The 25,197-nt window shown below is 36.6% G+C and overlaps 1 protein-coding gene across 4 annotated transcripts; it reads right to left on the reverse strand.

Moving 5' to 3' along the window:
- Positions 1 to 3,527: 3,527 nt before the first annotated feature.
- LOC124882963 (sodium- and chloride-dependent GABA transporter 1-like) lies at positions 3,528 to 23,018 on the reverse strand. 4 transcript variants are annotated; one of them, XM_047389695.1, is made up of 15 exons: positions 22,765 to 23,018; positions 17,295 to 17,684; positions 16,574 to 16,705; positions 14,180 to 14,280; positions 13,641 to 13,750; positions 13,419 to 13,551; positions 11,850 to 11,984; positions 11,653 to 11,756; positions 11,435 to 11,559; positions 11,149 to 11,261; positions 8,997 to 9,128; positions 8,066 to 8,168; positions 7,706 to 7,806; positions 6,144 to 6,311; positions 3,528 to 6,022 (listed from the first exon to the last, which is right to left on the reverse strand). In XM_047389695.1, exons 2-15 carry the CDS (start codon positions 17,533 to 17,535, stop codon positions 5,927 to 5,929), a joined length of 1,794 nt encoding a protein of 597 aa, XP_047245651.1. In that variant the 5' UTR covers positions 17,536 to 17,684; positions 22,765 to 23,018; the 3' UTR covers positions 3,528 to 5,926. The 4 variants fall into 4 exon arrangements, with proteins under 4 accessions (XP_047245651.1, XP_047245652.1, XP_047245654.1 ...); XM_047389697.1 differs by having other exon boundaries at positions 5,932 to 6,022; positions 6,144 to 6,190; XM_047389696.1 differs by having other exon boundaries at positions 3,528 to 6,190.
- Between the last annotated feature and the right edge of the window lie 2,179 nt (positions 23,019 to 25,197).

The following is a 25,197-nucleotide window of genomic DNA, read 5'->3' on the forward strand; positions in this document are numbered from 1 at the left end:
CCAACATGGTTTCGGCTCAGTTATTGGATTTAATATCAACAATTACAACAGCAAGTTATTCAGACACTTATTCTGGTTTTGAAATAGATTTGTAATGGTCAGGATGATTGATTTCAGACTCTGAGACATGCTGTGTGTAAACATGGTGCAAATGTTTGAGCTATTGACCTAATCCTTCCTATGTGACTCATTTTCTCCCACATTCAGGTCCTTTTTAGGTCCAGAATCACAGTGGTATGCATCAAGTGGCTGTTTAAAATGACCAAGTTGAAAACGAATCAATTGGGGCAGCTGTAATGTAACATTAATTGTAGTAAAAGCAAGCAACAGTTGGCCATATTACGAGAGTATTAAGTAGCAATATTTTCACCAGATAGCACATATGTTTAAGGAGTCAATAAAAGCCAGAGCTCAAAAGACATAGAATGATTGGTCTCTGAAGCAATGCCAGTATTAGTCAATGTTCTGTGAAGGTCTAAGATGTTAGTGAATGTAAAACTGTCAATTTTCTTCCACTTCACAAATGTTTGCTATTTTCTGTAGGTCTGTCACATAAAATCCCAATATAATAAATTAAGGGCTATGGTTTAAACATAACAAAACATCAAAAATGTTAAAAGCAGTATAAGTAATTTTGTAGAATGTCACCAGCCTGCAAATTCTGTAGCACCATATGCATGAAACTTAAAAGCAGGATGTAGAATGAAAGCGACTGTCCATACTGTCAGAAAGCGACAGTCTATGGAATAACCAGCAGAGCAAGCACTCTGTGGTGGCAAGATGGACTAAACCTTTGTTTTTCAGACATGAGGCCAATTAGTTAATAATTTAACTGAATAGTTCAGACCTTTTGAAATAAACTTCTTTTAATATGTAATAAGAAAAAAATTATTTCCTGTAGCAGATAAATCTTTTTGTCTTTATTTAGTATTAACTCAGTTAATCGGTCGTGGAGGCTGAAGCCAATTGCTAGTCAGAAAGGGGCCAAGATGGAAGCTGACTTCTACCTTCTTGAAACATAACCCAATTTAAAAAATGTTGGTTGCTAAACAGTTGGTTTCTTTTTTTAAAACCTTTATGTGGCCGTCCTGTTTGCATTGTATTTAAACAAAATGCAGTGATTATTTGCAAAGTGAAGGTAGGAGGTGGTGCACCACAAATGAGCAACCTGTGAGATACAGTGGCTTGTAAAAGTATTCATAGCCCTTGAACTTTTTCACATATTGTCACATTACAACCACAAATAAATATATTTTATTGTAATTTCATGTGAAAGACCAACACAAAGTGGTATACAATTGTGAAGTGGAACAGAAATACTTGATTTCCTTTTTTTGTTTTTTTACAAATAAAAAACTGAAAGGGACATTGTGCAAAAGTATTTAGGCCCCCTAAGTCAATACTCTGTGGAACCACCTTTTGCTGCAATTACAGCTGCAAGTCTTTCAGCTTTGCACATCCAGTGACTGAAATTTTTGCGCACTCTTTCTTTGCAAATCAGCTCAAGCTCAGTCGGATTAGACGGAGAGCGTTTGTGAACGGTAGTTTTCAGGTCTTGCCACAGATTCTCAATTGGGTTTAGATCTGGACTTTGACTGGACCCTTCTAACACATTGTTTTGTTGTAAACCATTCCATTGTAGCCCTGGCTTTATGTTTACGGTCGTTCTCCTGGTGGAAGGTGAACATCTGCCCCAGTCTCAAAACTTTTGCAGACTCCAACAGGGTTTCTTCCAAGATTGCCCTGTATTTAGCTCTATCTATCTTCCCATCACCTCTGACCACCTTCCCTGTCACTGCTGAAGAGAAGCACCCCAGAGCATGATGCTGCCACCACCATATTTGACAGTGGGGATGGTATGTTCAGAGTGATGTGCAGTGTTAGTTCTCTGCCACATACCATTTGGCGTTTTGGGCAAAAAGTTTAATTTTGGTCTTGTCTGACAAACGCACCCTCTTGCACATGTTTGCTGTGTCCCCAATGTGGCTTCTGGCAAATTGTAAGCAGGACTTCTTATGGTTTTCTGTTAACAATGGGCTTTCTTCTTGCCACTCTTCCATAAAGACCACATTTGTGCATTGCACAACTAATTGTTGTCCTGTGGACAGATTTCCCCACCTGAGCTGTGGATCTCTGCAGTTGGTCCAGTCACCATGGGCCTCTTGGCTGCATCTCTGATCAGTGCTCTCCTTCTTTGGGCTGTAAGTTTAGGTTGACAGCCTTGTCTTGGTAGGTTTACAGTTGTGCCATACTCTTTCCATTTCTGGATGATGGATTGAAAAGTGCTCCGTGAGATGTTCAAAGCTTGGGAAATCTTTTTATAGCCTAACCTTGCTTTAAACTTCTCCACAACTTTATCCCTGACCTGTCTGGTGTGTTCCTTGGACTTCATGATGCTGTTTGCTTCCAAATATTCTCTTAATCAACCTCTGAGGCCATCACAGAGCAGCTATATTTATACTGAGATTAGATTACACACAGGTGGACTCCATTTAGTCATTAGCAATCATCAGGCAACTTCGGAAGGCAATTGGTTGCACTCAGAGTGAAGGCAGCTGAATACATTTGCACACTGCATTTTCAGGTTTTTATTTGTCAAAAGAATAAATAAATAAATAAAAAATCAGGTTTAATTTTCATTCAACTTTACAATTATATACCACTTTGTGTTGGTCTTTTACTTAAAATTCCAATAAAATATATTTATGTTTGTGGTTGTAATGTGACAATATGTGGAAAAGTTTAAGGAGTATGAATACGTTTACCAGCCACTGTAAACTGTTCCCAGTCAGAGTAGCCACATAATAGAAAAGTAAGGCAGTGTAAAAAATTATAAAATAGTTTTACCTAAACTGCTTACATATTTTTGGTTTTTACACTACTTTACTTTTACATCAGACAGGTTCCCTGACCATGAATGCTTTTCATTTGCAGTTCTTTGTATGTTTCAAACAGAAAGATTATAATGTAGCACCACCTCCTCACTCCATTTCCAGTGTAAATAATCCTCAGTTACTGCAAATAACAGAAAATAGTTCTGGCATAAGCCACTATGATGCTTTTGACTGGAGCTGTTTTAAGACCCTCTTAACTAACTAGCAAAGTAGCTAACTTCCGAGTCTGGGACTAAATAACTATATTAATTAGAATTTATTGTAAATGGACGCTTTAAGGACACACTTCAAAAAGCGTGGAGAATGTAAAGATTGCTTCACTCTTGGTTTTTGCAGCATCTACAAGAAATCTATTAAATTAGTTAATAACATTGCTTCGTAATAGATATATTGTTTAACGTCAGTCAGTCAGTCATTTTCTACCACTTATTCCATAGTGGGTCACGGGGGAGCTGGTGCCTATCTCCAGCAGTCTATGGGCAAGAGGCAGGGTACACCCTGGACAGGTCGCCAGTCCATCGCAGGGCAACACACACAACCATGCACACACTCATTCATACACCTGAGGGCAATTCAGAGTGACCAATCAACCTAACAGGCATGTCTTTGGACTGTGGGAGGAAGCCAGAGTACCCAGTGAGAACCCACGCATGCACGGGGAGAACATGCAAACTCCATGCAGAAAGACCCCAGGCCGGGAATCGAACCCAGGACCTTCTTGCTACAAGGCAACAGTGCTACCAACTGCGCCACCTTTTAAATGAACACAGTAGGCTTAGACGATGACACCAGCTTCTGTTTTGAAAGCTAGTCCCTCAAAACAGACAAAGTAAATAGTGACGTGTTGATGAACTGGGGCCTCAGTTCAACACAGATTATGCTTTCAGTAACATGTTTGAATGTTGAGCAAAAGATCAGGAGTCATCAAAAAATATCTAGCCCTCAGGATGTAACTGTTTAGAAAATGTATTATAGAAGAGAACTTAAATGTTTAAATTTAGTAAATTCAATGTATCCTAATAGTAAAACAATGCTGAAGAATGTAGTATTTATGTGAAGTTAACTTTTTAATAGTCTTTAGTTACATAAAAAGTTGAAGTACAGTGAATACATATATACAACAAATCTCTTTGTTTCAAAGTATGCATCTCCAAATTTGTACATTCAATAAAAAAAATATAAATCTTCTGACATTTAGACACACCAATTGTCAAGCGGACAAAAGCTGCTCATATAAAAATAAATCCCTACAAATGTTTGGCTGATCTTTGTTAAAACAAAAAGTAAAACAGAAATCCAATTGAATGGCCTGCTAATCTGCTTGACTTTTTTTCTCTGTATGGCCAGGATGGTGATCTTAAACATTGTGCTTAATGATGGTCCCGCTAAAAAAGTGGTGTTTACATAACTACAGTAGCAACAATACGATTCAGTTTAGTTTGTATCCATCCATACTAGAAGGGCTGATTTGTGTTTTCTTATTGTTTTGACAAGTTTTATGTATATGGTACCTCTGTTCTTTCCATGCTGTTTATTCAATTCCTCTTGTTTATTTCCCGCTCCTCTCTCAGCTGCTTTCACAGTCAGTTGGTCACACCTGGTTTCAATCCCAGTAATCACTTCTTCTAGTAATCTCATCTTCTTGTCTCTAGTTTTCTTATGCAGTCCTTGTTATGCTTTTGGTTTAAAAATGGGTTTTCCCTACACCTGCTATCTCAAATTTCATTAGACTAAACAAACATTTATAAAAATGTTACCTGTAGGTGGTTATAATTTAGCATGCAAGACCTTTAAAAGAAACTGCTTGTAGACTTCTGAGGATCTAAAAAAATTAGTAAAATGTTACTTATAAGGCCTTAAAATTGTACTTTGGAGATGCATGGTTTTAGACTGTTTTGCGTCTTCTTTTAAAAAGAAATTTAATATTTTTACAGTTTTTGAATTTTGGAAATACACTGAAAACAACATTCTTTAATATACATAAATTAAAACCTAAAGATATATTTTCCTTAAAATTAAGTTAGAAATATGGGAAATAAGATTTTTGAACTTTTTTTCATAGTGATTATGGTTTTATTAGCAAAGATACTTTATTGTATTACATACTATATACAATATATGGGCAAATTACATTGAATGCATTGTAGCGAAATCTTGTTTTAATATTCCATCTTTACAGCAACCTTCACTGCCTGTGTTAAAAGCTTGTTCATATCCTCGCAAAACTATTCCTATCCCTTGAACTTTTTTATATTTTGTCATGTTACTACGACAATATTTCAACAGTTTTTACATATTAAAATAGAAAACGTATGGTGTGCATTTGTATTTAGCCCCCCCGTGAGTCAGTACTTTACTGAACCTCCTTTTGCCAAGATTGCAACTGCAACTCTACCTCCACAACTTTACCCCTGAATTGTCTTTACAATACTATTGGATCATTATAGTGTTGTTTAACAAACCTCTGAGGCCATTAAAGAACAGCTGGATTTATGCTAAGATCAAACCACCCACAGGTATACTCTAATTACTTATTATCTGACTTTAAGCCAGTTGGTCTTACAGAATTTTATTTACAAGTATCAGAGTAAAAGATGCTTAATACAAATGCACACCTTCCTAATTTTGATTTGTAAAAATGTTAAACCATGAAGTGTTACTTTGCGGTGGTCTATCCCATAAAATCCTGATGCAATACATTGAGGTTTGTGGTTGTAACATGAAAAATGTGAAAAGGTTCATTAGGTATAAATACTTTTGTGAAGCATTATAACCAATAACAGGGCACATACCGGTTATGTACACAATTTCATCTAAAATTTAATTCTCAATTTTCACAATCCTGTTCAGAATCTTTACTGCTACAGAAAACTTCTGTTACATGTATAAAACGATTTCCAGCACAATTTGGAATAGAGTCAAACAAGTGAAATGTTTTCCTCCAGAGACTTCTTTTACCCATTTTTTTATAACTCAGGAGAAACCACATTAAGTCCTGACAGTCAGAACAGTTTTAACCCGAGCAATCCTGGCTACACCGGAGCTTCACCCATGCTCCCTGTGTGTGTGAATTCTTCCAGCCCTGTTGGCGTCTCATCCTCCTGGATAGTTGTCATCTTCCGCCAACGCTGCCCATGTAAAAGAGAGTTAAATCAGCCTCTGGTAAGAGCATGATGAGTCTGTTGTTAAGCATCATATCACATGAGATTAATGTAGATGGAAATGAAACATGCATGCAAAAGGATGTACTTGTTTGATGGTGCCTTTGGAAGTGCAGAACATGTAGATCACATAGCCTGGGATAAGGATCATTGAAGAAAAAGCCATAAACCATCCAATCACTTGGCTCCACAGTGGATACACATACTTCCCTAGCGTCAGGGGGGTCATTTCAAATGCACTGAAGGTGAAGACCCCCTACAAATGACAAATGTAATCAATTACTATAAACAGTTGCTGTAAATATTGTTTGTTTTTCTGGACATCATATTCCCATCACACTGGCAACTTGTGATTTATAAAAATTGTGTAAGATGTTCCAGGGTCATTACTTTTAAACTTTGGTTAACTTTTAAGGGTCATTTTCACACATGCAGTTCAAAATTTTGTGTTCAGTCTATTTGGTTTGATTTAGGCAAAAATGTGAAAATGTGAAAAAATGAGCTGCATGTTAACTCACTAATTACTAAGTGAATTACAGAAATTTGTTCCATCGTGTTTTTTTTGTTTTGTTTTTTTACTTTCAACCTCTAACTGGCTTGGAGCCTGAAAGACTTACAAATCTCAGCCATCTTAGAAGAACTTGACAAAAACCTGGAATATTAATATTAAGAAGAGTGGCTGTTGTTGTTAGGCAGCACTGCCTGAATATTTCATAATAATATACAAAAAATAATTTATCTGTGTGTTGGCTGTCAAGCAGGTTCTTAATTAGATTGAAATTGTTGATTTGAAAATAGCACATACAATAAATATTAATGTAGGTAATTAGTATGCAAAACAGCTTACTTAGAGACAAATAGGCACAATTAACTGTATGTTACTAACATAATCTCTAATTGTTCACTCAGTCATTGCAGAAACATTTTGGGATTTTTACCTGTGAAAAGTGCTATTTAAATCTACCAAATTTACTAACTTACTATGACTGACCTCTAGATGGCAGCAAAGGTACTTTCAAATGATGATGTGTTGAAAATGCAACAACAGGAACTAACGATAAACATACCCCAACTTGGCTCTGTGCTAATTTTCGGTGAGTTTGCGACAAAAGTCTACAGTGGGTTAAATTGTTTGAAAAAATGTAATCAAATGTTCTGGACTTCTTTTGACCAAAATAGGACACTATTGAACTGAGCTGCTCGGTGGGAATTCTCTCAGTTTCTCATGTACACACTCACATGGCACAGCTCCTCTTCTGAATAAATGATGTCCAAAAAAGCTTTTGTGCAGGGATTTTGTGGATGGATGTGGCAACTTTTCAGACCGTTTTACCAAAATTACCTTAAAAAAGCATAAGATTCGACAGTGGCAGCAGTTTTTAAACTATTTGTATGTACTGCAGTCCGTTGAGCTCTTACCTACTTTGTTTGTCACAGCACTCTGTATAAATTTTGCAGTTCTGTTTCAGAGGTCCGTTTTATGTTGGAATAAAAAAGCAAAGATGTTGAGAAATTACAACAGTTCCAGGAGTGACATCCTTCCTCTTTTTTTATTTTCTATCTAAATAGAAGATTTATCTTGTAAGGAAAAAAAAAATTACACGTTTACTGAGCGTAAGCAAAGGTTATGGTCAATAATTGATCCCTTACCAGGCAGATCAGAGGTGTGAAGAAGCTCCAACAAAGCTTCCACCAGACACATGGCCGATAACCAATCATGTCCTCAATGTTCTTGTAAAATCGTTCAGCTCCTGTCACATAAAAAGCATTGTACAAAGAAAAACTGGGTTGGTAATTATGGCAATGAGAAAGGCATGAACAAAGAGAAGGAAAGACCACCAGATAAAATCCTGTGATGTCTGAAATAAAACTTCATGTTGAAGAGCTGTCCCACGACAACAACTCAGTTTGATACATTCATAGTTTTTCAGCTATATATTTTTTTTCTTTAATCAGCATTTAAATGTTAACATTGTTAACAATAAACATGCAAACAAGATGTATCCCTACCATAAAACCAGGATATGGAAATGGTTTCGAAGAAGACAAGAAAGAGAAGACACATCCCACTGGCAGAGTAGTAATCAAACATCTTGAAGACATACAGACCACCCTGGGACATGAAAGAAAACACACACACAAGGATAAAAGGCTGATTATTATTAAATCTCATTTAAAAAAATTAAATAATGTAAAATAACTGCACACAAGTTTTAGCACAATTGTACAGTAGCACGTCTGCAGCATATCTGTACATTTACAGTAACCTCCACTATTATTGGCACCCCTGGTAAATATGTGTACAAAAGCCTCAAATTAAATTGTTGTATGGGGTCCTGGCAACCCCAAGAAGTCACTGGTTGCTGCAGTTGAGCTTTTGAAGACATTTAAATTATTTCTTACTGTGCCTGTGGGCAGGTTTATATGACTAGTTAAGTTTTATGGTCTAATTTATAAAATACACACCTCCCTTACCTAAATGCTATGTTGTTATGTCTTTCCCATTTTGAAGGGTGCCACATAGAAATGGTTATTTGCCAAGTCAGATTTGTACCCCAGGGAAAAGAGAAATTCTGATTTACTAATGAAAAAAGGCCTTGACACTCTAACCAGCCTAAAATAGTATAAAATGTATATATATACTTTAGTTAAATTTGTTTGTTGTTTTTAATGTTTTGTTAATGACGTAAATTATCGTGGCACCAGTGATTTTTATAAATATATGGGATTTTGCCCGCTGAATAAATGTAGTCAAATTAAACATTTGTTTTTATCTCACTGCGAGAGGTTATTCAACTGCAGCAAAATATTACTTTAAGACTTTTTTTTTTTACAACTTTACCAGGGGTCCCTATATTTTTGAAGGGCACTGCATGTTGTGTAAAGACTTTTTTAGTCATAATATTGTTTTGAAAAATACCTTAAATATCCAAACAACCACCTGAGTGATATTGGAGAAGCCAATGATGAAGGAGATGAAACAAACAAAAAGGATGAAGAGCTTCTTCCTCTTCCTCAACACCAGGGGATACTCATCCATGAGAGCTGTGATAAATCCTTCCACTGTGCAGAACTAACAGATTGAGTTGTGAAATAAATGAGTCACTATGCATCCCAAAAACAAGAGGAATTTTAGGTCCCCCCCATGAACATGTAATTATCACATAAAGGAAGAAAATAATAAAGAAAAACAAAATTCTTTAAAAAGTTTTGTTTACCAACATACATGTACATAGTCTTCATATTGTGTTTCTTTACTGTGGACCTTTTTCCAAGTTGTTTTATGGTGTGGTGTTCAATCATCTTATATACATACTAATCGCTTTGGTGAGAACTATTAATGTTTTATAAAAGAAGTCAATAAAGTCCCCCACTCTTTTCAGTTTAGCATATAATCATGATCAAACAAAATGTAGCATCAGATATTTCTTTTATGTGGAGAAAAAAGCTGTCCAAATTAACTTGGCCCTCTGTGGAAAAAAAAAAAATTGCTGCCCATGATAAATCACAAATTAACTGTAACCAATGTAAGTGCATCTTTTAAATACCTGTTCTATTTCACCTGACATACCCAGGCCTGATTACTGTGATACCGTCAGAATAAGAAAAACCCTTGAATAGAATCTCTGACAACATAAAGTAGGCTAAAAAACACAAAGCCTCACATCATGCCCTAATCTAAAGAAATACGTCAGTGACATCTCATAGCCTGTAAAGTGTTACAAAGCCATTGCAAAGGCTTTGTTTTTTCAATTTTTTTCCATAATTTAAGAAAACATGTAACAGTTGTAAAACTTCCCTGGAGTTCCCATTAAATTTGTGACCCTTAGGACTTTTCTGTTTTGATTCATTTGTGGATTTGTCACTCTTGGTATTCCTTATTCTGTTCATTCCTTAATTTAAAGATAGAGCTTGTGTTCTGTACTTTAAGCATTTTAAATGTATTTATACTTTAACCTGTGCAGCAATTGTAGTCACTGTTGTTCTAGGCAGATCTTGATTGTTTTTTTTTATCTATTTACTGATCTGACCTATTTACTTCCCATTTTCCTGTTGTTCCGGTTTCTGAGTTTCTTTGTCATCTTTGTTAGATATCTTGACTAATTATGTTTTTATTTTCAACCAGTTTCTGGATTCATTGTCTTTGCCTGCCAGGTTGCCAGTGTACTATCAGTTGTTTTCTCATATTTATTCTGTTTAACTTTAGTTTCTTGTCACCCCTCATAATGACATGTGACAATCTAAAGCACTGCAGGCCCCACTTGCCTCTATTAAAGTCCCTGGTTATGTTTCAACACTAAGAGAAAAACAAGGAAAAAAAATATTTATAGCAATTTTCCAAGGCAGAAACCACTGTTTACAAAAAAGAACATAGAATTCTCCTCTCCACCAGAAAATGTTTAAGGAGAATGTCTGGCCACCTTAAGGTAATTTAGCAGGACAATGATCTGAAGGAAACCAGAAACTCTGCCTCGGGAAGGCTAAAAAAAACTAGCAAAAGTGAGGTTTTGGGATGGCCTAGTCAACATTCAGGTTTAAATCCAATTGAGATTTTGTGGCATGATCTTAAACAGGCTGTTCAAGCTTGAAAACCCTCCAGACTCATTGCTACTTACTGCAAACTCTTCATGGCACCTATTTCTGCCAAGGGTTGAACAACTGCCATCAGTTGGCAAGGTTGTTTCGGATAGCTTGTTTTCCTTTTGATAAATTAAATGATCATCTTTTAGCTGCTTTTTTGTGTTTATTCAGGTTATCATTGTCTGATAATAATTGTTTAATTTTTCACAGCTATAAATGTTTTTTTAATGTTCTAGTTATTGCAAAATCAGTAGGGCTGTAAAGCCACAAATCTGGCCCCTAATCATCTTTAGGGATGGATTGATATTGTAATTTGTTTGTAAATCATAATGAATTTACTACTGAATATGATCTATTGTTATCTAATTTAAATTTTAGATTTTAGCAAAATAACTGAGTTCGTTTTTTGATTAAAATGTATTACCCTCATTGTACCACATTGAGTCACGTACAAATAAATATAGAAACAGTGAATTGGCTTTAGAAATGACAGACTTATCATATTTTGCTACCTGGCTGTCCAAGCCAAGCATCATGAGCATCGAGAAAAAGAGGATGGACCACAGGGAAGACATGGGAAGCTGGGTGACTGCCTGAGGATAGGCTAGAAATGCCAAACCTGGACCTGCAATGTAATTTAAGTCACAAACGTTTTACACCATGACAGTTTCTCCATGGAATGATAAATTTACATTTATAAAACCTGAGTAGTGATACTAAGTTTGTGCACATCTCTGACAATCATTTCAAGACTGCCATGTAAGTTTTCAGAAGTTTTTCCTGTAAAGTTAAATGTACCTGATGCTGCCAGTTCCTGCACCGGTTTCTTTGTGATGTAGGACATGAATCCTACAATAGAGAAAATAACAAACCCAGCAAACATGCTTGTGCACGAGTTGATGCAGCATACTATGATAGAGTCTCTGAGGAGAGAGGATGAAAAAAGCAAACAATGAGAAAAAACAACATATCAGTTATCAAAGAAGATATTTAAAGTTTATATCTTCTGTCCTTACCTGTACACATCATTGTTGTAAGTGTTGTAGCTTCCGAGCGCTATAAGCGAGCCTAAGCCCAGTCCGTAGGAAAAGAAGATCTGAGTTGCTGCGTCCAGCCACACCTATGAAGCAAAATACCCATATGTTCTCCTGCAGTGTGCCCTCATATTCAGATAGAAAATGTGATGAGATGTTGATTTCTGAGCCCTATGTACCTCGGATCGAATGAGCTTATTGAAGTCTGGGGTGATGTAGAACAGGATGCCGTCTATGGCTCCAGGAAGTGTGACAGCTCGGAAGAACAGGATGAACAGCATGAAGTAGGGATAGGTGGCAGAAAAATAAACCACCTAAGAGAGAAATAAAGTAGGTTTTTAAATCTGGAAAAATGATCCCAACGTTTAGGTCTGTTTCCTTAACCATAAACAAACTGTTTACTGAATTTGAGATAAATGGAAAAATACAGAAATAGACAGTGTCTAAAATATTTCCAGTTTTTCTTTACCCAAGGACATGTCAAATGTGACTTGCAGTTCTGTAGCATAATCATTATGTCTAATTGGTAATGTCCATCATAACTAGGGCCTTGGGGGAATCCATTTTTTCTCACTTCTCTCAGACTCCTCACATTAAAATCTAATTATCCCTAGCAGCAAATGTGTAAATGTGTTTCTGCTCAGATACTTTGCTTCAACTTGCCATACTTTTAATTTGCAGGCAGAAGGCAGAGATTTTTTTTCCTGGTCTTTTTCTCTTTATATTTAAATCATTAAGTTATGCAAGCTAAACACCTACTAGGGGTTATAAATCAAGTCAGTTTCAAGAAAATCTTTGAGGGTTCAATACTTTTAAATAGAAAAACTGAAAATTTACTATAAATAACATCCTTAGATTAACAGATATATAATAAAAGTCCTATTTTGATAAGGCCTAACCTTTTCAAAGAAAAATCCTGAAAGGAAGTAACAAAAACTGTCAAACTAAGCTTTTGTAACTATTTGACCAAATACATCATATTGTTGAGTTGTTTGATCAATAAAATGTCAAGAAATGGTTTCAAGAAAATATTCTAGACATTTTCCGTGTGCCAAAGATGACAATGTTAGCTAAAACCTAAAAGACCAATCCAATCACACTGCACCCTGCTATAATATATGGGGCATTTCGGCTGTTGAATTAACAGTATTCTGCTTTTGTACATAAATAAACTTGTATGAAAGAAAACCAAACAAAAACGTAAGGTATGCCAGAAAGTATACCATAGACAATTCGGAATATCATTAGAATGTAACAGCACATTTGACAGCTAAATAAAATTCAACCAAAAAAAAGGTTTAATCACAGTTGGTTCATGAATTAATTAGGATGGGCAATTACTTTTTTCAGTAATTGACTTTTATAGTATTATCTCATAATAAATTATATCTCCATTTAAAAACTGTATTTTGTATTTACTCAGGATATCTTTGTATTATATACTAAAGTATTACCTGTGATTACAAAATAAAATCAGACAAACTCTTTAGTGGGACAAGTGTATCTTGACAGCGCTGTAACGGTGTGTGTGTAATTAATCTATATTTAATTTCACTCTTCAAATTCACTTATAATGCTTTTGTTTATTTTTTGGTTTCATTGTGAAAAGAAATGTGGTACACGACCCAGTTTTAATATGAAGGAAGAGTGGAAGCAAGATAAGACATTTTTTTTATAAAAACCAGGATATTTAGGGTAAAAGAAAAAATAAATTTGATATAGAAAGAAAGTTCATGAGGCAGTCTCACCTTTCCCGTCCACTCTACTCCTTTCCAGATTGAGAAGTAGACAAGGACCCAAGCCAGCGCCAGGGTGCCCACTAGAGGCCACCGCAGCTCTCCTGGCTCCTCCAGACCATCAGTCAATTGGTGCATGTTACGCCTGCAGATACAAAGTTACATGCTGGATATAATAATTTTAACTATTTTTATCCATTGGATGACACACAGGTCTGCATCTTCCTGACTTACTCCCAGAACTCTGTGACAGCACTGGTCAGGTTGGTAGTATCCGTCAGGCTGTAATTGCAGAAGCAGTTTTCTGTGTTCCAGGGGTTATCACAGCTCTGCCAAGGAAGCTCCTGTACAAGAAAGTTTAATTAGGTTCTAGTTGGTCAAAACATGATGAAATGCACCGTGAAATGAGTTTTAGGTTAAATAAAGTGTTAGAAGTGTTAGAAAAAAACAGTGAGGCTACACCAGGCTTCTTGCTTTATTCAGTTCTGAAAAAAACTGCATATCTGTGTCCTTGACTCTTCACAGTTTTAAACATTATAAAGACTATTCCTTTGAGTGGAAACTGAAAAATTAAGCTTCACCCATGTTTTCGACCTTAGCGTGAAAGCATTTTTTGTTCTTGTTCTTCAATGTCCCCACCAAAGGAAGTACATGTTCCAAATCTTTCTGTTTTTTGCCATCCAACCTGTTTGCAGTAGACTGTTGTGCAAAAGGAAACAAACGAGACTTAGAAATAAAGTCTGTTTTCTGAGATTAGTGGTGAGCAAACGTACCGAACTGAAGGAGTTGAATAAGTAGTATAGAGCCCAGGCGATTATGATTATGTAGTAGATGTTTAGCCAGAAAGACAAGACAACAGCAGCCAAACCAACACCTAAGAAAAAAAGAACACAAAAGAAACCATCATGCAATATGTTGAAAGTCAACTCAGAATTATTTTTCCTCGAGCATGAAACACAACCACAACCCAACAACCAATGAAAAAACAAAAGAAATTAGTCAAAATTACTGTCAGTCAGTCATTTTCTACCGCTTATTCCATAGTGGGTCGTGGGGAAGCTGGTGCCTATCTCCAGCAGTCTACGGGCGAGAGGCAGGGTACACCCTGGAGAGATCGCCAGTGCATTGCAGGGCAACACACAAACAACCAAGCACAGACTCATTCATACACCTAAGGGCAATTTAGATTGACCAATTAATCTAACAGGCATGTCTTTGGACTGTGGGAGGAAGCCGGAGTACCTGGTGAGAACCCACGCATGCACAGGGAGAACATGCAAACTCCATGCAGAAAGACCCCCAGCCGGGAATCGAACCCAGGACCTTCTTACGGCAACAGTGCTACCAATTGCAGCCCTCAAAATTACTGTGTGTAAAAAAAATATATAAATAACGTACATATCACATCGCCAAAAAAAAGGATTTGCCTCCTTACAGTTTTTTTCTGTTTTTTGATTCACCTAAATGTTTTATATTATCAAACAAATGTTAATTTCTGATGAACAGATAGATATAAATATTTACAATAAAGGTAATCAACCTCTAAACCCAATAACTAGTTGTGCCAACCATGGAGACAGCAACGCCAAATTTACGTCATTTACAATAAATGGCAATGAGTCTTTTACATTGCTGTGATGGAATTTCCACCCACTCTTCTTTGCAGAATAGTTTTAATTTGGTCATATTGGAGATTTTTTAAGCAACAGCTTGTTTGAGGTCATGCCACAACATCTTAATCAGATGAAAGTCCAGACTTTGACTAGGTCACTCCAAAGTTCCAGTTTTGTATCATCGGTGTAGAGAATACTTTCCCAAAGTATTGGGGATCATTACAATGTTGTTTGGGAAATGTGAGCAGACCTTTATTTTGTTTCCGATCAGCTGTGGTTTTGGACTTGGAAATCTCCCATGGATGCCATTGTGCCTAGTCTCTTTCTTCTTTTTGAATCACGTACAAAGATGTTAACTGAGGCAAGTGAGGCCTGTAATGCTCTAATAGATGTTTTTGGTTCTTTTGTGACCTCCTGGAAGGATTGTCAGTGTGGGGTAATTCTACTGCCCACCACTCCTAGGAAAGTTCACCACTGATGTATTTGTTTTCTGTCTCTAATGGCTCTCCCTGTGGTTCTTTGGAGTCCCAAAGCAGTAACATTATTTGGTGCATAAGGCCTCACATTCATAATGACATTTTCTGACATTTGGAGATTATATAACATTTTATGAGCATGATATTATACATTTTTAAGATGTCTGTCTTCTGTCTGTCCTGTGACCTTCTCTTTGTAGCTGTGTTTGACCTCTGTAGAAAGTGTTTGTGATAGTGTGAGCTGGAACTTCTAGGGCTCCTCTTAATGTCCCAAGAGATTTATTTGTAATTGTTGCGACTTCTATAGATGCTAGACCCCTGTGGTGCCTGTAACCTGCTATAGGACAATAGAGGACGCAAAGGCAACTATTCAGTTATCTCCTTTTGTTGCAGACTTGTCCCGGAATGGCTTTTGATTTTTGCCGCCACACTGGATTATTTAAATCAGGTGATAATCAGGTATGGATACTGCTAGTAAAAATTAAACAATGGAGATAATTTATAATTTGCACAATGGGGCAGGTTGATTTGAATAGCTTTTGCCTCTTAATAAATTAAACCATCATTTATAAACTGGTATTTGCATTATTATGAAGTTGCTGTTCTCTGATATAAATCAGCTTCATGATCAGAAAACATTTAAATGTAACAAAGTAAAAACAAAACAAATATATAAAAATAAATACTTTTTCTTTGCACTGTACCTTGCTTATCAATAGTAGAAAAGCATACACTGTAAAAAATGCTCCAGCATGACCTTTCAATGCAACTGATTTTGTAGTATATGCAACTAGATCTCCAGCTCAACCAAGGGGCCTCTAAATTCGTTTTTACTATTAAACGTGCTTGAGTGCTGCAAATTAGAGATGAAATATGCAATAGGTATCAGGTGCATCATAAGTGACACACATACTTTATACTTGTGACAGAACTTGAGGTTTTCAGAAAAAAGCTTCCTCTTTTCACTTTTGGCCCAACATAAAACACATTGTTAGATAAACCAACATAAATGGCTACATAGGATTTCCGCTTACTTTTTAAAAGTTCATTCTTATATTCTTTAAAATCTAAGAATTACCTTTCATCATGGGAATGAGTTTCCACACACCTAGCCCCCCCACTGAGGTGAACTGTCCCAGAGCCGTTTCCAGCAAGAAAAGAGGTATCCCAGCAAACACCAGGGTCATAAAGTATGGGATCAGAAAGGCGCCTGAGGAACAAAAGCAAAACAGGTAACAATATACAGTGTGGTAATAATAATAATAATAACCGAATGGTGTTCTTTTTGGTGAAATTGACTTTCATTTCTCTTTATTTAAAGCCAAGAAGAGTGAAAATTTGCTTTGGTATCCCTAAGGATAGCAGTGTAGGTACGTTTGTTAAACCACTTCTTTGAGGCTTAAGATCTCTTATTTTATTTCCACACCAGAGGATGGGTTTGATTCAATTACTAGATAATTCAAATTCAGCAGACACATCTTGACTTGCTGCGGGGAAGGTTTTAATGTCAAAGTAAGGAGAAATAGCATTTCTAAGCACCTTATTTTGATGAAATGTTATTTACCAGAGCGATTGCAAGTAAATTATCTTTTAAATCAAATTTCAGTCGAAATGAGTAGCAGCTCATTTATGCAGCTTACATTGAAAATGTGTTGGGATGAAATATTCCAGATTCATAAATCAACAAATTTATGTCTTTAGCCATTGTTTTATAGCATATTGGACTTTAAAACTAATAGGCAAATGTCTTCTTCTAAACGTTTTATTCTGTTAGTGTCGTTGTTGCAGTTTGCTCTTACCTCCACCATTTTTGCCACACAAATAAGGAAACCTCCAGACATTTCCTAAGCCAATGGCATATCCTACACAGGACAGCAGGAAGTCGAACTTTCCTTTCCAGGTTCCCCTGTCGGGTGGAACCTCTTTTTCCTTCTTCTGATCTGCAGGGGGCGCTGTGAAGTCTAGGTCCTCAGATGGGACGGCTTGTTTGACCTCTGATGGGGAGTTTAAATCCACGGTACTCTGCCCAGTCTTCCCCATCGTGGGACCACTCTGGTCCAGATAGGTCAGAAAGCCTCTTGTCCTCACAACTAGGGATGAAGCCGTGTGCTGATGTTGGACTCAGGGTCTTACTGTAGGTTTGGATCTGGATTGGGCAACCTCAAAGTGATGTACTGACTTAAGATGTGCTGCAAATAAAGTTTTATTAAGATGTAGTTTACATTTTTTCTGTATATTTTTAGAACAGTATTCAGTATTTTTGAATTTTATGTGGTGAATCAACATAAATTAGTGCATAATTGCAAAGTGGAAGAAAAATGAGGAACGTTTTTCAGTTTGTCTGTTTTTCTTCTTCTTTCTTCTGTTACTGGATTTTCATTCTTCTTTACAAAATAACTCAAGCCTTCTTAAATCAGACAGAAAGCTCATGTGAACCTCAATATTCAACTCTTACTACATCTCAGTTTCTGTGCTGTTCTCCTGGAGGTTGAACCTTCTCTGATGTCTCAAGTGTTTTGCAACCTCTAACAAGTTATTTTAGATAGACCTATATTAAGCTATCTTTCCATCAACTCTGAGCAGCTTTTCTATCCCTGCTGGAGAACAGCAACCCCACAGCACAGTAATGCCACTATTTGTTTCACGATGGGGACTTTTCAGTCAGGATGATTTGTCAAGCTAGCCTATTACACACAGGTCAGAAAGTTTGTCTCGTTAAACCGGGGACCTATTTCATGTTTCCTACCTCCCAGACATGGCTTATGGAAAACCTTAAATAGGACTCCATATGTCTTCCAAAGGCCAGAATTGTGAAACGGATGACTAAAAGTTGTCCTGGACAACTGCTGCTTCTCTGATTATTAACCTGTCTAGTGTGCCCATTGTTCTCTATGATGCAGATTGTTCACTAACAAACATCCAATGCCTTTAAGGAAATTACACACAGGTTAATGTATTTGCCAAGTAGATGACTTCTTGAGATAATTGGTTGCACTGGATTTGATTTGGGGATATCACAGTAAAGGGGGCTCCATGAAAATGAAAGCAGCACATTTTGTCTGTTTGTAAAAGATGTAATAAATCAGGTTTTCTTACACTTCCCAATTACACGTCAATACGTTTCTGGTTGGATTGTGACAAATAGTTTAAAAACATTAAGGCCTATGCATAGTTTTGCTAGACAATGTGTAGTTTAAAAGATGGGAAGAAGAAAGATGAACCTTCTATCCTCAAAACTTTATTTTCCTTTTACTCACCTCAATTATTCTGAATCATAATGCAAAGTGATGCAGGACTGTTCATCATAAACTATCTAGTCTATCTCTTTTCTGTTTTCAGTTTTTAGTTTAATGTAAAAAAAAAAATCTAAAAGATACAGAAGGCATTTTTAATCTTTAAATCTGTTGCCCATTAACACACTGTTGGAAAAACAGCTAGAAACTTTGAAAACAATCAAATATTGAAGGTTCTTGAAAGTACTGGATTTTTTACAATCTTCTAATGAAGAAAATGGGAATCGTGCATTACTGCAAGGATAATGGAAATTGTACAAATTTATTTCAATTTTCATAATGTATAGATCTCTGCTTTCCACACAAGATTTGCAGTCACAGCCTTAACAAACTTTTATAATATTTTAAACTATTCAGACAAGAAACCAAAGAATATAATTATCTTACTTACTCATTCTGTAAGTTTCCCTGCTGTTCAATTTATCCAAGTTAGTATCCGGGCAGGTAGAAACATGCCCATTGATAAAAGCAAAACTAATAACAAAAGGAAAAATAAAAGACAAACTGCCAGTCTCAAACTTGAAAAGCCCTAAGTGATTCTCTTATTTAACCGAGAAATACAAGTCTGGATTATTGGATTATTTGCAGCAGAAGCCTTTTAAATCTTCACAATAGGCATTAGACTTGAAAAACCCATCAATAGTTTCTGCATTTGCATCTTGGTGCCAAACATGGAAACTATTGCAAGATTACAAGGCCATGGGACCAGGATACAAGAGAAATGAAAAGGTTTTCGAAAAGGTAGTGCTAAGGACCACAGTGGCTGGAGTTGGTCAAACCGAGATATAATTTTAAAGCTGAAGGATGAAAGATAAGAAAAATAACATCCTAAACCAGCTGATCACTCAAAATCTGTTCAGATGGACATTCATTTCCCCCAAAACACAAAAAACAATACCACCCTGAAACAGCTTGTTTGGTTTAGAAATGTATTGACGATCCTTAAGTGAACCAGTGTCTGCAGGAGGAGGGAGCAGGCAGAGAGCAGCAGCCTGTAATCAGACTGCCAATATCTGGTCAAACGGGAGGAAACCTCGCTGAATGCGCAGAGAACAAATATCCAATATCCAACCTAAAACTAACTTCACCACCGTCCAAAGTCCACGGTTTTGCGCTTTAATGTCCTTGTCCTTGTTATTGCCATTGCTCAGACAAAAACTTCCTCATAAAGCCCAAAATTGTAATTTCTTCAGTCCTGCCACATCCCCCCTCACATTAAAACCCCGGTGCCTTAATTTATACGTTTTGGCTGGCCGATGTTCCTCTATCATAGTGGATCATTTTATACATAAAAAACATATAAGAAATACTTGCATATACAATACAAACATTATTTGTATTTTGTTTATTTTTGTTTTATTTTCGATTTATTTATTAATGTATTTATTACAATTATCATTTCACGCAGATTATTTTAATGTGACAGTGTCGCACAGTAACGTTACTTGCAGCACAGCGCACTACACTGAAGGCTTGGGGCGGGCTTCAAGACAAAGCTCCAACTTTCAGTGGGTCAGTGGAAACACAACAGGTACCGTGCAGAGTAGAACGAGACCAAGTGGAGTGGAGCCACACAGCCTAAGTAGAGCTAGATGAAAAGGGGCATATGTGGAGCTGCGTCTGAAGTCACAAAATTAGTACAGATCCCTAATAGTCTTTTATTAGCATGCAAATTGCTCACAGCCATCTTTATCACACCATATGCTTTTTTTTCCTGGTTCACTGCAGCTAATGTCAAGAATTGATCTAAAAGAAACAGAGTAGAAATGTGTATTAATAAAATCAGGACCTATAATCTCAAAGTCAACTGCACATTGCACTTGTTGATTTAAATAATCTGCTTAGAAATAGAACAAATCTTTATTTATTTTCTTTTTTTAATAATGCATTCTCAATAATTACTTCTTCCTTTGTTTGCTCTAATATAATCCCGGCTTTTACCTTCAATAGTCAGAACCTTGGGAGGACTGTTCGTTCATGTTTGCAAAATTTCTTTTGAATGACCTAAAATTGTTCAGATTGCTTTATTCAATTGAGGTTAATTATGAATTACTTGCTGAATTGTATATCTGTAGAAGGACATTTTACACTGAATTATAATTTATCTGCAGCATAAAGCACCAGATATTTACAACAACACTATAAAAAGACACATAACCTTTATTTTTCTCGCTGTCTGGCAATATCTCATACCATACTTATTTACTTTTACTAAATTCCAGAATAATCCAGTACCTAAATCCAGCAGTCATTAGGCAGAAGGTGGAGTACATTCTTACAAGTCGCTTGTCTATCACAGGACAACACAGATACACAAAGGGCAGAAAATCATGCAAACAGATGGTGCATCTAACCAGTTAACCCAAAAGTCATGTTTTTGGCAGGTAGGAGGAAGCTGGAGTAGCTTGAACCCACACATCACAAGGAAAACATACAAACTGCATGTTAGAAGTTTACATACAATAAGATTACTATGCCTAAAAGCAATTTGGGAAAGCCAGGATGATGATTTGTGAACAATTTTGAAGTAAATAGAGGCACACCAATGTGTTTTAAGGCACATATTAAACACACTGCTTCCTTATGTGACATCACAGAAAAATCTAAAGAAATCAACCAAGATATGAGAAAGACACTTAAGGACTTTCACAAGTCGAGTTCAACCTTAGGTAGTTTCTACGTGCCCCACAGTGCCAAGTTTCCCTGTTCATAAAGCTTACTGTAAGTATAAACAGCATCAGTGTCCAGCCATCACACCATTCAGGATGGAGACCAGTTCTGTGTCCCAGGGATTGAACATGTTTTGGGGTTAAATATATGTATTAACCCCAGAACAAAAGCAAAAGTTCTTGTGAACATGGTGGCTGAAGTGAGTAAAAGAGTGACATTTAACACACTGAAAATAATTCTGCACTGACATGAACTGAAAGGCAACTTAGCGAGGAATAAGCTATTACTCCAAAAGCAATGTAAAAAGACAGATCACAGTCTGCAAATGCTTTCAGGGACGTTTGGTGTTTGGCCATAATGACCATAGTTAAATTTGGAGGATGAAAGTGGAAGCTTGCAAGCCTGAGAACATAACCATTGTAGTACGCCGGTGGCGTGTGTGGGTGTTTTGCTGCAAGAGGGACACTTCAGTAAATAAATGGCACCATGAGGAAAGAACGTTATTTGTAACTATTAAAGCAACATCTCAAGACATCTGGCAAAAAGCTGGAGCTTGGGTACAAATGGTTCTTCCAAATGAACAGATACAGACTTAAATCACACTGCGAGATTGGTTACAAAGTGACTCAAAGGACAAAAAAGTAAATGTTTTGGACAGGCCATCGCAAAGTTTGTGGAAGTATTCCGAAACTGTTTGACTCAAGTTGTACAGATAATACTAGCAAATACTAAAGATATGCATGTAAGCTTCTGAATTATAGTCTGTTTTTTATACTATCAGTAAGTAACAAAGAAATGTTCTGTTTATTTTGATAGTAAATCAATTGTATTTTAAATATTTTAAGGTAACACGTTATTATGAGAAACTATGACAGTCATTTTAAAGCCTCTGGTTCTTATTATTTTACTTTTAGAAAAATCCATAGATGACATTTTAGCTTTACAAACCTTCAGCATTGTCAATCATCGGCAAATTGTACTGTATATTTTGAGCAGTGAATGGAATAAGTTCATATAATAATTAAAGATCATACAAACTTAAACGTTACAGTGTGTGTGAAAGGTAATCAACTCGGGCTGGGCAAAATACAATAAAATGATCAGATGAGTGATTTGAAACAGAAATTCACTTTGAATTCATCATCCATTCAGATTTAAAGTAATTGAGGCTTTCATTGGAAAAAAGGTTTTTTCCAACAGATATATCAGTTGTTCAAGGGCAACCTATGGACCCAGTGTTAACTCACCTTGGTGCAAAATCTTGTAAATTTGAGCATGCAGGAGGCAGCATAGAGGTCTATCCTACCTGTTAGTTTCCCGGCTCCTTAGTCAACTCGTCCACTTCAGTTCTCCACACCAGCTGCTTCAGTATCACAAATCATAAATTCAAAAATCCAAAGGAAAACATGAAAAACTTCACATCAGTCCAAAGGCCTCGATGATTTAACAGCATATCTGGCCCTCTATTTTGGACTTTGAGACTCTCGTTTGTGTAGTCATTTGGAGGTGGCAGATCCTGCAGCTGCTATCGAACGTTTGGTAATAAAGTTCGACCTATCCATTTTGATTACAGCTCCGGCTTGACTGGTGAAGCCCTGCGGCCCAAGGGGTGTCGGGGGGGAATACAGTACGTCAATTGGTCATCCCTGGTGGGGACTCTTGCTGCCGTGGTGCAGTGTGAGTTTTTGCATTATACATTAGTGTTTGCTGCAGTCAGCTCTTGCCAGCAGTGTTACCATGGTGTTTCTTTGCATAGAAGGATCTGATGAGTGAAAGAACTCATGGAGATTGGAAAAATGAAACTAATGGTGGGAGCTGGCAGAAAAAGTGGATATGTATGAGCTCAAATGAGGTCATGGCAGTATCAGACTTGAATGGCCAGAGACACATGATAAATATGAGTTCAATAAGTATAAAAAAAAATCAAAATTTTTCAAGATCAATTATTGTTTTGACGTTATTGAAAACCTAATAGTAACTTCGTATGTATCACTGTAGCCCCTAATTTCTTGGCAACTTGACCTGGAGATTTTAACTAAACTACATTTTTACCACTACTTGCACATAAACATAGACTAAATACATTTGAATTTCTTATACAGATCTTTGCATTTACATTTTGTCCCTACAACCACAAACAGCAATGTATTTTTGGGGATTTTGTGTGACAGACCAACAGAGAGTAGCGCATAATTGTGAAGTGGAAGGAACTTGTCTTCTGGTTTTTAAAATTGTTCGTCGAAAGATTCTCCCACTTTAGCTACGGATCTCTGCATAACCATAGACAAGGCAATACAAATTAATTTGTATAGCATCATTTATACACGAGGCAATTCAAAGTGCTTTACAGGAATTGAAAGAAATGACATAAAAGCACAATAGAATGCATAGAAATGTAGAGATGTTTCAAAAAATAACATCTCTATATTTCTATGCAATGCAATTTTAACTTAAAGTGCCATTTTGAAACAGATAAATAGCTAAAATCAAAGTAAAAATTACGGTCCAAGGATTATTAGGCTTTGTAAGAGGGGTGCTGGCTAATTTTTCATCTCACCCTATAATCAATCATCAGTGATAAGGCAAATATTCATTAGTGAAATTCTTTGATCAATATCTGCAGTAAGCCAAAATGTTCCAGGCCTGATTTAGAGGATCCAACAGCTGAGCATCTCAGGTTTTCAATTGGTTCCAGAGCTGAGGAGCATGAAAAACTAACTTCTTCTTGTTTAGTTCTGGTCCTTTTCTACAAATATGTAGAAAAGCTGACAGATTAAATGGTAAATGGACTGAACTTATATAGCACTTTTCCAGTTATACAGACCACTCAAAGCACTTTACACTAGAGCCACATTCACGCAATCGCACTCACTAACGCTCACACATTCATACACCGATCGGTAGGCAACTTGAGGTTAAGTGCCTTGCCCATGGGCACATTGACATATGGCAGGAGGAAGCTGGAATCGAACCCGCAACCTTCTGATTGCAAGACAACTACTCTTCTAAAAAGAAGAAAAGCATACAGCAAAGCCACAGGCCTCTTAGCTCCTTTAGGTGGATTGCCATGTATTGGTACTGTATGTTTGCTGTTGTGACATACCTATTCCATGTTCAGAAAACCGATTGAACAGGGATGCATAGATTGTTCATGTTTTTGGAAATTATTTTAAACTTCTCCAAAATTTCCCCAGATCTGTCTGGTAGTTGCTCCACCTGTATAATGCTGTTTATTCATTAATGTTCTCTGGCACAGTTGCCCCAACCTTGATCCTTAGGGACCACTATCCTATGTGCTTTCTGAACCATTTTATGGTACAAGAGTTTACTCTTCTTGTAAAAGGAAAAGGGTTTTGGGTGGAAAGATACTTTATTATAATTAACTATGATAGAAATCATAATTCTAGACCATAGGCCAGAAAGACTTAATATCCTTAATACAATTACTAGATGTACATATGGGACTGTTATTTCTCCTGGCAGGTAACCTTTTGGCTTCATTATTACCGCTTTTAAGTAATCTATTACAGCCAATTAGGAAATAGCTAATGAATATCACCAAATGCCATTGTTATGGTAGAGAATAGGATCATTGGTCAGGTTTTAAAATTCAAAGATTAAAATCATATTAAAGGCATAATTACTCATGTGAAAATACGGCTGTCAAAAAAAGTTTTTTTATTATCTCGGTCAAGGTGGATCCATGTGATGATAACTGGGCAGGACTGGGGTTGTCAAA

Source organism: Girardinichthys multiradiatus, chromosome 17 (genome assembly GCF_021462225.1).
Source record: "Girardinichthys multiradiatus isolate DD_20200921_A chromosome 17, DD_fGirMul_XY1, whole genome shotgun sequence".
Lineage (NCBI taxonomy): Eukaryota > Metazoa > Chordata > Actinopteri > Cyprinodontiformes > Goodeidae > Girardinichthys > Girardinichthys multiradiatus.

Coding starts and splice junctions, on each gene's coding strand:
- LOC124882963 (XM_047389695.1), bottom strand. CDS start 17,535: ATGGGGAAGACTGGGCAGAGTACCGTGGATTTAAACTCCCCATCAGAG. Junction 14,281..16,573: donor ACTCATTCCCATGATGAAAG/GTAATTCTTAGA, acceptor TTTTTTTCTTAG/GTGTTGGTTTGGCTGCTGTT. Junction 11,560..11,652: donor TACAACAATGATGTGTACAG/GTAAGGACAGAA, acceptor CTCTCTCCTCAG/AGACTCTATCATAGTATGCT.